Source organism: Chelmon rostratus, chromosome 20 (genome assembly GCF_017976325.1).
Source record: "Chelmon rostratus isolate fCheRos1 chromosome 20, fCheRos1.pri, whole genome shotgun sequence".
In the NCBI taxonomy this organism is placed as follows: Eukaryota; Metazoa; Chordata; class Actinopteri; order Chaetodontiformes; family Chaetodontidae; genus Chelmon; species Chelmon rostratus.
The window spans coordinates 12,840,752-12,856,767 of record NC_055677.1 but is presented as its reverse complement, the minus strand read 5'-3'; the positions used below and the strand labels follow the sequence as shown (position 1 = coordinate 12,856,767).

The 16,016-nt window shown below is 43.4% G+C and overlaps 1 protein-coding gene across 1 annotated transcript; it reads left to right on the top strand.

Moving 5' to 3' along the window:
* The first annotated feature begins 374 nt into the window (after window positions 1–374).
* foxh1 (forkhead box H1) lies at window positions 375–14,799 on the top strand. The gene is made up of 4 exons (XM_041961243.1): window positions 375–389; window positions 12,196–12,785; window positions 13,453–13,557; window positions 13,837–14,799. The coding sequence occupies exons 2-4, from the start codon at window positions 12,312–12,314 to the stop codon at window positions 14,797–14,799; spliced, it is 1,542 nt and encodes a 513-aa protein (XP_041817177.1). The 5' UTR covers window positions 375–389; window positions 12,196–12,311.
* The last annotated feature ends 1,217 nt before the right edge of the window (window positions 14,800–16,016 follow it).

Here is a 16,016-nt window from a genome sequence, read left to right as displayed (position 1 = left end):
CCAAAGTCAACTTGGCGTTGTTATTGGTGCACTTTCTGGCAGGTCTTCAGCAGGAGAAAGCTGGGTACAAAGGTTTCTCTGATTGGTTCTGCAAAGACACTGTGGGCAGGAAGAGAGGAGGAAAAAAACAGGGAGAAAGAAAACGTGAGTGCCGTGTTACAGTATAATGTACACACACTGCGCTCCTAATCCTGTTATCTTTAACCCCTGAGCTCCTTCCCCCTACTCCCTGCTCTCCCACTCCTCTCCCAAAGGAAACCTGAGACGGTGGGACGCTTTTCATTAATGATTGACACACCCTGGAGCCCGACACACACTGCGCCACCATTGGCATACACACAGGGCGAGACTGAGAGAGGGGGTGCGTTGGAAAAGTGGTTAAATAGCTGGTATGTGACATGTTTCAGTGCAAGTACTAACCCTGGCAACCCGGGCCAGCAAGATCGCTCTCATTACCTTTCGTTAACTTCCCGGGTGAGTTACGTGGCTCACACTCACTCCGCTCTTTCCAGGCTACTCATTTATTATTTAGGCTCAGGCCTGTGAGCGCTGAGAGTAAGGTCAACTCGAGGCACTCAGTGAGATAGAGAGAGTGACTGACAAGACAGTAGTCCTGGGCCACAGAGCCACTGCAGCGAGCAGCCAACTGCCTGAAAAGGTGGGAGGTGGGTGGACCACAGCGCTCCATAAATCAGCTGATTAAAGAGATGTAGGGTGATTCATAATAACCAGGCTGCAGTTACAGGGCTCCTCTTATTATCCCACTGAGGTGACTGCAACAGGTCTAAAGCTTGAAAATTGTTTTCAGATATTACTTTAAGTGAGTTTTCCCAAGATTTTTTCTCAACAAATAAAGCAATTGGCTGACTTTTATGCTTTATTTGTCGATTTGTGTGGATGAACAGATTAATGTACAACAGTGCAGTTCTGGTCTAGCCTGCTAAAAAGTCATCAGCTTTCACACAGAAACACACACGCACACAGATGTGGAGGAGTGCAATTGTCATTACCCGATGTGTCTTTGTCTCTCCATCCTTTAATTTCTTATTTTACCCTTCCTCACAGCTAAAAATACATCATTTCAAATCTTTTCTTTTCTTTCATTTTCCTTTTTACAATTTTAGAGTGGCACATTTAGACATTTTAGACTAACCCTAACACACATGCAGAATAACATGAACTATCTGTAGCATAACTAACATTACTTGTAAGTATTACAAAGTGAGGGCTCTATCTAAAATGCCTGAGTAACATATTTATAGATCTATCTGTCACAGTTGCCATTAGGTCTCTTACCTGGCCGACTAATATTTAAATAGTTGTTGCCTTGGGGATAGACGGACATTTGTCATTTGTTCCTTCTTTCTATTTTTACAATACGTAACCTCTCACCCTTTGTCATATGTGACAATGTAAGGATTTCCTTAGACTGAGGTAATAGCTCAACTCTCGCCCATAGACTGGCAGGCCACTACACTGATCACTCATTTAAACAATACACACACATGTACATGGACTTGATGCACAGGATCGACAAGTGGATTATGAATGTTAGGTTCATTTATCACACCAGTGAGGCATGCGGCAACTTTCTTTAACCTGTCTTCCTCCTATAGGAAAGAAAACATGGCATCCAAAGTCCATGTTCACGTTAAAAGGTCAACAGGAAACAAACGTGTTCTATGCCAAACACTTGAGGAACAATTAAGGCCATACAGCATTAACAGCCTAACCTGTTTTTGGTCTGTGTTCTCAAGCACAGTTCACAAATGAAAAAAGGGAGCATGTTTTGTGGTATTTGAAAGGGCTTTAAAGGGAGAAAGGATTGCAGAAATAGGGAAAATCGCATCAGGAACTTAACTGCTGTATTAGTGGGATAAGGCCAGACACAATCTAAGAGACCACTGAGATCCGAATCTTAAAGGTTCGTATTGTGTTGCTCAGACAGAATTCATTCTCATAAGGACACATCTGACTCATGTTTTGTTAGTACTCACATCAGACATTATTAGGAAAACAAATCCGTCTGATTGAATGTCAAATGTGGTGGCGAAACTTTGTCTGCTAAACAGGCTGAGACATTAACCACAAAAACACAGACTGGGACATATGCATGTTACAACACAGCAACTTAATCCATCTATCGCTCTGTGAGTTCTGCAAATCAGAAGCCTCAATAAATGTACACATTTTTGCAGACAATATTCTTCCAATGTTCATTATACTGTTTGACAAGAGCCCAACGACACTTCATAAGGTTGCTGAATAGGCTATTTGAAACAAGCAGTGTTAAATATTCTTTCTGCTTCAATTTGATGACAGTGCACATCACAGTGGTTTGATGGCCTTCCACTGAAATAATGCGTCTGATTTGGATATGTACTATTACCTTCCCTTGATTTGCAATATCACCTAGCAATCAATCAGTCACGTTGTGTTAGATGTGAATGAGATTTCTACGTTTGAAATCTATAATAATATAAAAAAGCAGCTTGCCGACCTCAGTGTGGGCCACATTCTGAGCAGATAGCTAATGTGTGTCGTACTGTCTCAGTCTATTTTACTTTTAACGGCAATCACAGATCATGTGATCATGACAATAAACCAGTGTCATGATCCTGAACCCTTGCTCAGAACATATTGCCTCACCTGACTGCAGGATCTGTGCTGAGCCTCTTATATTGTACACTGAGCTTTAAGTGCAGGGTCACAATGTGTTGTATTAACATACAGAGAACCAGCTAACTTCCTTCTCTGAGATCTGTTAAGATGAAATTGATATAGCTTTGTAAGGTGTTAATGGCAATGTTGCTAATTCTGGGTAATGTTGGATAAGAGCAAGCATTCCTTTAAAACAGGAAAAGAAAGCAAAGCTTTGGTTGGCTTGGAGTCATTTCACATGTTTACATGTAAACCCATTTCTAGCTCTTGTTGAAAGCATCAGGATACTTTAAAGGACAGCAACGACCAATAGAGACTTTCTCCATCTGTCAAAGAAGATCCAATCTCTCAAAAACAAAACAGTCTAGTTTCAGTTGGCTGACAAAAATCTCATCAACAACTTAAGTTTCTGCCTGATAACAAGTTAAATAACATTTAAAATCCATAGACTCCCTTAAGTGTTTCTTAATGGACCACAACAGACCTCATGAAGGCTGTGACAGCGAGCTAAGTTAGATTGTACCTGTTGATATGCTGGTACATTAGACGAGCAATCAGCTTTGCATAATGTGGCTCCATAAAATCATTTCATGGCTCATTGGTTAGGTAGATGGTAGATAGTAATTGGGTTTACTCATTATATAACATGAGATTCAAAGGAAAACAAAGCTGTTACGGCACATGCACAGTCAAACTTACACGGATACTCTCATTCTCCCGCTCATAATACATTCATATGTGCTAACACACAGGGCACAGGACAGGACAATGCTTCAATTTGCTGTCTTGGCAAAGCGAGCCAGAAAACTCAAATCTCAGCCAAAGCCAATCAGTGCAGGGGAGCAGAGGAACAGAAGAATAGAACTGAACTGAAGCAGAGGCTCTGTGAAGTTTACGCTTGAGTCTGGTTAGTCCTGATGCACAAGCATGAAAGAAACATTGTGTTTCATCAAGACCACAGGTGCAAATAAACATACTTATTTGGTGTTAAGCAGTGAGATCCATCCCAACCCTACAATCCAGGCTTAGCAACACTGTCTTTTAAACATCACTGGAACTTGAACTGACAACTACCTGACGGCAGGCTCTGGGTGTTTATCTGTGTAACTTGTTGTTACAGACTCCTACTGTGCGTAGGAGCCTTGAGCAAGTGTACGCCAGTCACCACTCCTATGTTCGCTCTCCTCTCTGGCTTCTGTCTATGCAAACCAATACTTTAACACAAGAGTTTGCATCAAAAGTTGCATGCGTTCTTATTTTAAGTTTTACTCTCTCTCTTAACTATAGCCTTTCAGTCCCGCATATGCTTTAAAGCCTGAAAGTGGAGACAAGTCGGAGAGTAGCCTCCTGGACAGTGCAGTTGAAGGCCATCATTTGGATGTAACTGAATGCAAAAGCCAGGATGTGGTGAAAAAGAAAAAGAAAATTCAAGATCCTCTCAGCATGAGGTTGCTGTCTGGGTCTGACAGACTACCAGCTCAGTCAGTCTCAGCCTGCTGTCTGGCACTAATCAGCCTACTGGACCTCACACACCATGAGCAGGAAACTAGTGGTAAGAGTGAAAGATGAATAACTATTTCATTTCTGGGCACATTTAACTTGGTTGACAACACGTTAGCGTGTTAAAATCAGCCAGTCAGTTCTAAATGTGGAATTTGTCTCCAAATATGAATCAAGCAAATAGAGAGAAATCTATCAGATGAGGCAAAGACAGCAATTTATACACCAACAAGAGCAACATTACATCTAAGTTTATAATTAACAAACTGACTGACCTACCACATATATCTGCATGCCCATACATAACAGCAAACACATGATTAGTTTGGGTAAAAGTAATTCAATCAATTCCAATAATGAATGGAAATAAAAAGAGTAAAAAAATCCCATTCATTTCCGTGATGTTGATATCTTACCTCATCCATCTGTGTCTCACAAATTTAGCTCCTATCAACAGGCTGTATGTACCGCAACAAGTCGATTGACAACTTGTGGTGTGCTATCAGCGGATGCAGCGATCTAAACTAGCATGTCATTAGTCTCGCAGTCTGGTTTTGTCCCAAATAAAATAAGCTCCTGCACAAACGGGGAATTTGCTGGTGGCTAAACTGTGTAAGAGCCTTGTGATTCTCTGAGTCAGACAGAGCCCAGACAGACGGGAAAAGACGATGTGAGATCATCGATATTGTACAAACTCTGGCATGGCAGCACATGGCACACGCACTGAGGAATATGACTAGATATTTTGTGTGTTTGGAAAAACTGTCCCTGCATCAATTTGTACACTTTTGACTTTTTTCACCTCATGACCCAACAGGAAGGGCGGTCTACAGCTGCTGAGGAACATAAACTTTCATTCAGCGGCTGGAATGAATAGACCACTATGAATACACACACACACAAGGTGAAACTCACACATTCATCAAATGGGTGGTGCCCTAGGTGTACACGCTCGTGAATGAATTACAAGAACACAAGAGCTAAAACTGCTCAGCCTTAAATCTGGCCACAGTGGAAATAGGCAAACGCCACTGTGTGCTTCATTCATGGTTTGCCATCATGAAATGACATTGCTCAGCTGTTGTGCATGACCACCAGCCCCGGTGTGTTGTTTGATGTGACCTGCACACCTTCTCGTTCATTGAAACAAACAATGCTGAGTCAATGCAGCTTGATGATTCGGGAATGATCCTGCCTGCTATCTGAACTAATGCCAAGTTACCTAAGCTGCCTGCTGAATATTGTTGTTGCTGTTTTATCCTGTTACTGTGCAATTTACAATTAATTTAGAAAGGAAGCAGAGCTGAAACTGTTATTTGATTAATTGTTGGTAGGACAAAACAAGGCTCTGGGAAAACTGCGAGGGGCAGACCAACCTATTAATCGATTAATCAAGAAAATTATTTGCACATCAGCTGCAGCCCTTGAAAAGAGGACAGAATGAAAGTGACTGCAAAAGAGAGCGGGGGGGGGGGGGGGGGGGGGGGGGGGGGGGGGGGGGGTCTACTTGAGAAGAGGTGGGCACATTAAGTCCTGTCATGTGTAATGGTTTGAGCTGCTCCATATAATCACTCAGCAATCTCAGCAATGCCACAGAGTAGCCAGAGCAGGAGGCCAGTGGAAAAACAGAGAGAGTGGATGTATGATGCACACATATCAAAACAGATTTGGAGATATGTACACAAACAAAGAGTCTATGCTTTTTTTGGAGGACAGGATACAGAGTGAGAGGGCAAGAGGATGTAGAGGAAAGAATCCGAAGGAGACAGAAGAGAATATGAGGAGGAGGAGGAAGGATGGGGAGGAGACAGACAGACCAGCCTACTACGACTCCTCTGACTGCTCCTAAGCAGGAAGTAGAGTCATATCACGCAGGCACAGATGTGAAGAGAAAAATAAAGGGATAAACAATCTTTAACTGGTGCCCACAGGATGTATTTGACATCCGCCTGCAGAATTTCTCACATTTAAACATGCAGTACATGAGCAATAGTAAAGCAATGAAAACGGGGGGTGGGGGTTATGCACAAGAGAAGGAATGTAACAGCGAGCCAAACCTTCACAAACACTGTTCGACCTTTAAAGAACAGCTCGAGTCATTAGACTTGTTAGAATTATTTCATCATGAAGACAAAACTATATTAGGATTTCAGGGAAATCTTTTTACAATGATTACCTCATGCTACACAGGCCTTTGTCCTTTTGTAGTATCTAATCAAGTGCTTGTTCAGTTTAGATAACCTGTTGTTGGCACGATGGTGGATGCACACATTAGCTCTATATTCCGTCAATGGGCCTTTTGCAGGATCACATGGGTTACAGTCCACTAATGTGTAAGTGCCGTGTTGAAATGTAATCTGACCTTTTCGTGATTTCCTCCCAGATCTTTCACGCCATGCAAGACTGTGTGTGTGCCGTCTCATTGTGCATCAAGGAGCTCGCAAAGTTATCTTGGGCTATATTGCGAAACCTGCAAATATTTGACCATACTTTTGAAGAAGTACTTTGGCCACACATGGCTATCCTTGTGAGAAGGACCGGCAGGGCTGGCTTGCCAAGAACAGATAACTTGTGAGTTTATTTAGGTTAATGATGCATTGTTAAAGTCAAATAACTACAGTATATTATCCACTCAGTGATCTTCAGAGGAAAAGCAAACATCAAGCCAAACAAAAAATCAAATACACATAAAATGTATTATTAGCACTATTTAAATAAATGCGATTTCTTTATTAGACTGCATTTTATTGTTTATATTATTTTGTCCACCCACACTGCACTATAAATCAATATTACTACAGGGCTACAGCGCCGGATGACACTACGAGCTGCAGCCTGGACTATCAAAGCTCGTATTAATGTCCGTTTATGCAGCATTGACAGTAGTAAGACTTTGCACTTGTTGCTCCATCACGAAGCTGTGACACAGTCCACCTGAATAAAAGGTCAACATAAACCACAACCACCCTGTAACTATTTAACATTTTGGTCCAATCACTGAAAACGGCTTTAAAAAGCTTTTACAGCTACAGCAACAATGAAAGAGTTTGCTCTTGTCCCCGTATTGTGCAGGATTAACTGTGAGCAGCAGATTAGCTAACCTACCTAGCGGTTCGCCTACAGGCTCAACAGGTGGCTAGTCTGACAGGTAACGTAAGCAGTTCATTTAACCTACCTGGCTCCATTCATTACGTACCCAGGTGCGGATAAAGTTGATACCAGTTAGTTTATCCTGCGTGGGTGACCCTTACTTGTCAAAAAACGATAAAAACACTTGTTGAGCAGCGATAAAGTCGGCTACCGTTGATGTTGTGTCATGCTAACGTTACTTTAGCCTCAGGTTAGCTTACCTCTCAACTACGCGGCAGCAGCCGGAGTCGCGCTGCTGTTTAAGTGAATTAAACGTTACGTCGCGTTAACGGCAGTTCGGTTTAAACCGAGTTAAACCGAGCAGCTGGTGCAACGTCGACGTTAAGTGATAGAAAACAATGTGGCCGCACCTTTACCTGTTGAGTTGACTGTCGGCGGTGGCTCCTGTGCAGGTCCGCGGCTGTGAAACTGAATCAGCTGCTGTCCCCTGCTCCTGCTCCAGCCAGCCCTCAGGGGAAATGCTTCACCATAACAACCGGACCTGCGCCCTCTCCTCCCGCAGAACAGCCGCCACCAGAGGGCGACAAAGCCCGCAGGCTGTGGTGCGTGAGTGTAAACTTGGTGCAAGAACTTCAGGGATTAATCAGCATCTGTTCAGGCGGCTTTCTAAAATTTGAAATAGACTCACTCAGCTGTTTTGATACTAGAGAAGAGTTCATATCAAAGTGTTTGAGCTAAAACAGTACAAGCATTATCCCCTTCTATCTTAAACCTGGACCGTGGACCTTACAGCATTTGGTTGCCAAACCTTAGGGGTACTGGTGCAGAGGCAGGAGTCAAAAGATCCGAAATTTATAATGGAGCAAAACCATGGAGGGCTTTAAAAATAATAAAAAGAAATTGAATTCCACAATGAAAAGAGAGCAAATGAAATCCAGCCAAAATGAAGAGACATACTTTCTGTGTCCAGTGTTTGCTGCTGCCATTTGCACCAAACAGCCAACAATAACTGTATATTCAGGAAAGTAAATAATAAGTACAGAAACAAATAATTAATTGCATGAGTCATGGTGAGAGGGAATTAAGATGCTGATAAGTTGTTTAACTATATTACTGTTGAGCATTGATTTGACTCTGAAAAATAGCTAGACTAAGAAGCTCTCAATGTACTGATTGAAGTTGAGTTATGGATAAAAAATAACAGATATTGCACAGGACAGGCCACTTTGGTGCAAGGGGCTTAGTGCTTGCATAACATATATTTGTATTATCTGTAGCAGCGGTAGAAGGAAAGAATTTTTGAAATTTGAAAGACATATGAGGAGGAGCACAATCTGTAATAGAACTATAATATTTAAATGAAAGTAATTTTGTAACTGGAAACTGTGTTACACAACATTGCATTACATCCTGATTTTATAGGTAAGTGCACATGAGGAAAGGAAAGCATGCAGACTTTCCAAAAACAAGTAGGTGTGACATACCATGGTGCAAAAGCACCCAAGCCTTGTTCAATAAGCTGAATGTAAAAGGTCTCTTGGTTAACACAACACAACACAAGGCTGAACACATGCTCCCTATAAGTAAATATCAAATTAACAATGTCACCCAACCAGACAGTTAGGCCATGTTGAAGCAGTTTGACTGGTTTCTTAAACCAAAGGAAGCTCCCAGCGGCTTCGGAATCAGCTGCTGATACCTCAAACAGACAGACAGTGAGGACCCGGCGATCTGCTGACCCCTGCAGTGGACTGACCAAACAACACCGCAGTGACACTCTGCACAGACACAGTGAGGAAACAGCAAGGGGAGCATGAGTAATGCACAGTGCAGTACCTGAAAAGTGTTTAAAAAACAGGAACATTTGCATAAAATGTTACCATGGGATTACTACAAAAGAGCAAAGGAAGCCTTTTAACAGTCAGTTTTAAAATTTTAATGTTTACTGCTGTTAAGTATTGTCATAAGAGCCCCATAAGCTTAATTTATACTAATAATAACAAAATGAGACATCTCTGCTAAAAGGTTGGGTCACCAGAATAACAGAAGAGCACATTTTCTTACTTTCCTCCAGTGTTATCAAACTGTCTAGACTGATTTGTGCACACAGTTTTGGTTTTATGTGCCCATGGGTTTATTCATATCCATCTTTGAGATGTCTGCTTTCACTGCAATAGCTATTATTGATTCAAAAATGGCATATACAAAAAAATCAACAGAAATTCATCTTTACAGAAAACAGTCCAGACTGAGCTGGATAATCTGCAGACTTTGCTGGGAACAGTTTGCAGTGGAACTGGAACTGGGACACCGTGTCTGACATGAGAAGCTGCTGCTAAATTTTCGAAATAATTTCTGAGCCCTCCGAGTTCCTCCATTGTCAGGCGGTAGTGGCAGAAACAGATTCAGACTGATATCTCGACAGCTACATGGCTAGATACCACAAGATGACAGCAAAGGGAGTGTCCCAACCCTTTTCAGTGAAGCTTGACATTTATCAAACTGCACATCACTTTGGGGCTGCTCAGTATCTTTTAGCCATATGTGGTGCAGTAAGTTTGTTGTGCATTGTCCCTGTTAGAAACAATCAATAAAAATAAATAAAAATCCATTCCTCCTCATCCTTTCAGTTTCAGGATGCAGGCAGTTTAGGAGGGATTTGTCCAGACACAATCAGCCTATGTGAACAGCCTTGTCCTCGCTGCTATCCTATTCATGCAGTTTCCCATTCTTCTCATGCGTGGCTCACTAATCCAGGCAAAACCTATTAACTGGCACCCCAGCAGACAGGAAAAGATAGACCGACAGTTTGTATTTAAATCAGCGTGTTTTGCACCGACCACTTCTCTATGTGGGGGCATGTAAATTGGGTCCAAGCACTGAGAATGATGCGTGAGGGGTTTGCCTGTACATGTTTCATTTTCCAGCTCACTAAAGGAAAGAAAATACCCCCACTGTCAAAGAGCATCAGACTCACAGATAACTGCTTGATTTCTTGAGAGCAGTCATGTTTATTCTAAGAGCGAAACCACTAGAGGGGGACAAACTTTCTGGACTGTGCAGCAGCTTGTGACAACCAGAGAAGAAAATCAGTGAGGCAAGCTGCAGCAGGTGAAGGAGGTTTGTCAGGGGAAGCCATCTGACCTCGAAAATAAGTTAAAACGTTTTGTATTCTACTGCAAAAATTACAAAAGCTACCAATTCACATGGTAAGTTTTTTTCCCCATAAAACGATGCCAGGGACTCTGTGGTTCAAACTAAACTCAAATAGTCCTCTTTATTTCTGCAATCACCTGATAAGCAGTGCTAATTGCACAGCTAAATTATGGGGTTTGAGATGCTGTTTGGTGTCATCAAAGGAAAATGCTCAGAAGCACTTAAAGTCCATTTTGCAGGTGGGCCACACACCTACTGTCAAATGTAGGTTATTTGTCACTTAATTATGGATTTGGCAGCACAGTCTCAGTTGCGTGAAATCAATTAGAAAAGTCTCACACAATGTGAAAATCCTCTTGGTTCCAGCTCTTTTGTTTCTGTCCCTTTCCGGCGACAAATCTTAGAGGCACTTCATTCAAGAAAGCTGCGTGTCCTTATCCTATCACAAGTAATATATCCATTATTGGAATAAAAGGTTTGAACAAATACAACTTTAGCGCTCAGTGCCAGAGCGGAAAGAGGAGAGTAACTGTACGTTGTTGATTCTTGGATTAAGTAAAGCAGTTTTTGTTTGGGAGATATCGTGAGGCTGTTCCCAGCAGCTCGGGAAAACATGATCGCTCCTGTTTAAGGTGTGAATGTCCGACCCAACAACGACACTTAGCCGCTTGTAAGCGCCAGAAAACTCACAAATGGTGTCGAATGGCCCCTGTGTTTCCTCACATGCTAAGCAGCTTCTCCGGGAAGAAACGGTCTCCAGCTTGTCAGTGGGGTTCCTTCTAATCCAACTTGTTTTCACTGTCTTGCTGGGAAGAACGCGTTTGCACATTAGCACTGCGTTAACTTGAACAAAAGACGAGCATTCCTGAAACTCATTTCAACGCCGAATGACATCCTGCATAGTCACAGGGCGACCCTACTGTGCGCAAAACATCCCCGACCATTGCGCGCTGCCCACCACCAAATTATTTATTCTGCATCTTGCAAGCACAATTCATAAATTTTCCTCAAAATAGAATAGCCTGGTTCATGGGTATACATTTGGATGGCTTGCTCTCTGGAATAGGGTTAAACTGCATCAATAACTTTGCTTCTTTAACAATGTATTCCTCACAATCTAACAGGGATTCCGATGACTGGAATAATTTTAGATAGAGAATCATTTGCTGCAGTCTGTCAGAAGGAATGATTCCTAAATTGCAACTGCCATTTTCTTAATGTTTCGGTGTTTGTATATTAGCCGTTCCGTATGTATATTGCTCACCAAAAATTGTTGATTACATGTAAGCTTCAATCGAAATTACCTCTCTTGCACCCCTCCCCCCGAACCCCCACAAGTTTTGCTTTTCGCCTCTGCGCCCGAGTGTCACTCTCGAGCAGAAATTCCTCATGATAATATAGTTTAGACTACATGTTCCGTGGTTTTATTGGGGATAATAAGATGAAGATGTTGGCATCCCCTCTGGTGTAGTTAAAAACAAACTTCGTTGTTTGTTTTAAGTGAATTGCCTGTCCAAATACGTACTCAATGCTGTGTGTCTCCGTGCGTAAATCTTCTAAGCACTAATTCCAAAGCAAACTCGGACTTTCTGCGAATTAAGTGGCATGTTGATATTATCATAAGGGTTATTTTCAGGTTTACTGTCTTTTTCTCGCCCCTCCTCGTACACAGACCCTCCCCAGCCCCCCGCGGCGATCAGTCATTCTGCTCTCAGATAACGCGTCATTCTCCCCTCGATTACGCAGCAGGATTTACATGAAACTGTTAATTGTTTGCTCTTCAAATAGAGTCAGCCTGGAGCCAGAAGTCTGCCAGAAGTTAAGGACCGACTCTTTGACCTCCCTCCCCCTCTCCGTGCTCCTGTCCGAACGTGCGGGCCGACCTTCCCCCCTGGCTGATCAACATGACAAAGCACTGGCCGGAGCAGAACCTCTTGGCGCTACCCTCTCTGTCCCACCTTGGAGAGCACCGCGACCATCAACTTGACTTCCACAGAAATGCGCAGCAGAGTTTTCCGTCTCGCGGTGTAGTGCGGAACACTCCAGTCCAACACTGGTCTCGGCACCCGGCTCAGATGGTTCCTCAGCAGCCAACGCGTCTGGAGAAGCCCGCAGCGCGCCCCGAACACCTCACCAGTGCCACGGCATTCATGGATAAATCCATACCACCGGGCTCATCATACCCGAATCCTCAAGATGCCCACTTCAAACAGGAAACTATCACTCCGGACTCGTGGAGCAGTGAACGGGAGAAAATCAGCGGCGGCGGTGGGAAGAAAAGGAACTATCAGCGGTATCCAAAACCACCGTACTCATACCTCGCTATGATTGCTATGGTCATTCAGAGGTCCCCAGAAAAGAAACTGACGTTATCTGAGGTAAGGACGAATTTGTGTCATGTGTTTGAGCGCCTACTTCTATACTGCAGGTAATATGGGTCGAGGTGGCGCATGGGATGTTTTACGCACGGCGCTGCTTATGATGATAACTTTTAATCCTGCAAAATGTCATTGAAATGAAAGTCGGGTGAAACACAGGACTGTGTAGTATATTTCTACTTGGAAAGTAACTGGAATCAGAGTTATTGTCACTTTTCTATTGAATATTTCGATGACACACTGACAGATTATTTACAGTTCATAACCTGACACAAACCAGCAGCCTCTTGGTGACACTTGAGTGACTGCCACCGCAGCCATTCTTGGTTTGTCTTGATAAGGTTGGCCTGCAGTGAAACCAGACACTGATCTGTATCAGGAAAGTGATAAGATAAACAGTTCATGATATATTCACATTTCAGCTATTCTGATGTGGTTCTACTGTAAAAGTGCTACCCATACTACTTAAATTCAAACATTTTAAGAGTATATCATGAAGAACCTCTAAGTGAGGTGCGCAGCATGTGTTGCTGGCATCCACTCCTGCACATTAACTTTCAAACTCAATGTGACTGCATCAGTGTGTGTTTAGATTAGCACTGGCCTGTAGCATAGTGTACACAGTGAAATACAGCACAGACATACTGACACTTCTGTTTATTTCTAGATTCTCAAGGAGATCAGCACTCTCTTCCCATTCTTCAAAGGAAACTACAAGGGCTGGAGGGATTCTGTGCGACACAACCTCTCCTCTTATGACTGCTTTGTGAAGGTACATGTTGTTAACTGTTCAGCAATTCAGTGATTAGTCTTTTGAGTCATCAGTGGGCTTGATGGAAAGAGTTCAACCTAACATTTGCATTATCCATGGGGTTAGTGATCCTGCAGAAATATGCTCTGATGGTTTGGATGGAACCTAAAAACCAGTTTTAAGATTTTATCTTTTATCCATTGTTATTGGGATGGTTAACTGTGAGACTTGGCCAGTCCTGTCTGACTTGGTTGTCAGGCCAAGTGCTCATCCCACTGCCTATCCTCCCTCTACCTGTAGGTGCTGAAGGATCCCGGTAAGCCTCAGGGCAAAGGCAACTTCTGGGCAGTGGAGGTGAGCCGTGTTCCTCTGGAGCTCCTCAAGAGGCAAAACACAGCTGTGTCGCGCCAGGATGAGACAATCTTTGCCCAGGATCTGGCCCCCTACATCCTACAGGGACACAAGCCAGAATCGGAGCCACCCCCTGCCCCCGTCACCCCCCTCCCTCCTATGCGCACCAGAAACACCTCCCCGCCGCAAGAGGATTTGTTCCGACCCAAGCTGGACTCATCCTTTGCCATCGACTCTCTACTGCACAGCCTGCGGCCACCTAGCGCCTCTGGGGATGTGGACATGTCTACGAGGGACTGCTGGGGCAAGGTGGAGCGTCCTCGGTCTTCACCACCTCCAAGACCTCGCTACGCCTCCTCTGCTCGCAGTGCCTCGGCCAGCTCCGCCAGCCCGGCCTCCACCTCCTCTGATGAGGAATGGAAAGGCATGCCCCTGTCTGGGAAGCGTGTTCCTCTTGATAGCGAAGCTGGGTCAGATAGTTACAAGGACTACAGACCGCCACTGCACAAATCAGCCCGACGAGAGGCCGTTGCACCCCCATGGGAGCTCCCTACATCCTACGCCAAATACGCCCCCCCGAATGCTGTCGCCCCACCCAGCATGCGGTTCAGCGGAGGTCCCCTGGTGCCCCTGCATGGCGGACTTCCTCTTTACAGCTACAGTAGCTCTCCCGTGGCGCCTGGTCACTTCTTAAGTCATGCCTATTGGCCCATTCTCCCCAGTGGACGAGTTTCTGTCCAAGCCCCTCCCCTCATCATGGACCTAGACAACATGTTGCAATCAGTGCCTCCCAATAAGACTGTGTTTGATGTGCTAGTACCAACCAATCAGAACTCTCACCCACATCCTCAGCCACCCGCTCAGTACACCCTGCAGAACGGGCCTCCCCGAAACAGGTACCCTCAGTACTGACTGACTCTGAGATATTGACTCCTTTACTCATGCAGAGCTGTCACTCAAACACACACAGATCACAGATGCTGCTAAACCACTATGATGCAGGGACAGGAGGTTTAATCAAGATCCACACTGGAGTTACTTGTCTGCTACAAAATCTCCTAAACTGAGTCTTAATCACTACCTCCAGCTCAAGAAATGTTGACTGTGTATATGCAAAAGATCACTGAGCTTATATACAATGCAACTGACTGATTCATGGTTTTAGTAAGATCAGTGTTTGCTTTTTTTAAGGTGAAGATTTTCAAAATTAAATACCTTCTTGGTTATCGCCATACAACACATATCTACCTCAGTCCTCCAGTGAAACGGAGCGTGTACTGCATTTGCACTGTTTTTTATTCCCATGCGTTTGTTTTCCTACACTTGCTGTCTACCTGTTAGCGACTGCTGAATGTATTGTTGGATTTAATCTTTTACAGTCGTGTGAAAAATGAATAGCGATGAGCTGGACTCTAGATGCTGCACAGAGTAAAAATGAAGCTACAAAGTATAAAATGCAGCATTGTTTTTTGCATGTTACTGTGCCAGCTTTTTAAACAGAATATATGACGGTTAGGTGAAATATACAGGACACATCAGCATATTAACCTGATAAATACGGACAGCCTACTGTAGTTTGGCACTATCATTAGCATGCTCATCTTAGTGTTTACTGATGTTTTCTGTGGTGGTGTTTGAGCCGTTGACAGTGCTACATTTTGGTGGTTATTCTATGAAAGTGCTGCATGTTCTCAGGACATTGGAGACAATCAATCACTGTACAGCTACCAGGATCTACCTCAGGTTTTTAATGGACTGGGACATGTTTCCTGTGGACTTTGCACTGCTGGTTATTTGCACTATAAAATCATCTCCTGAAGGATTTTGTTTGTAAATGTCTGCCTACCTTGGCGGGTGAATGTTTTGTTAGTTTTTTGCCATTTTCCTGTGGTCTTGTTAAAGGTTTGTGCAGTCCTGAGCTGAAGTGAGAGCAGCTCAGACGTTTAAGTATCAAAAGGTTATGGAGTTAAACAGGGTATGTAGTAAAATGCTGTTTATTTTAACTGTGCAGTGTTGTGTATGGCAACAAGTAAACTGAAAGTGCACAATCTTAAACAACTTTGTTCTCTTTTTTTATGGTGTGTGTAGTGTGCATGTTTGCTCAGATAACTTTTTTAGTTCTTTGCAGT

Excerpts from the sequence above, each read along its gene's own strand:
- foxh1 (XM_041961243.1), top strand. The coding sequence starts at position 12,312 with ATGACAAAGCACTGGCCGGAGCAGAACCTCTTGGCGCTACCCTCTCTG. Across the intron at positions 12,786-13,452 it reads AGAAACTGACGTTATCTGAG|ATTCTCAAGGAGATCAGCAC; the intron begins GTAAGGACGAAT and ends GTTTATTTCTAG. Across the intron at positions 13,558-13,836 it reads CTTATGACTGCTTTGTGAAG|GTGCTGAAGGATCCCGGTAA; the intron begins GTACATGTTGTT and ends CTCTACCTGTAG.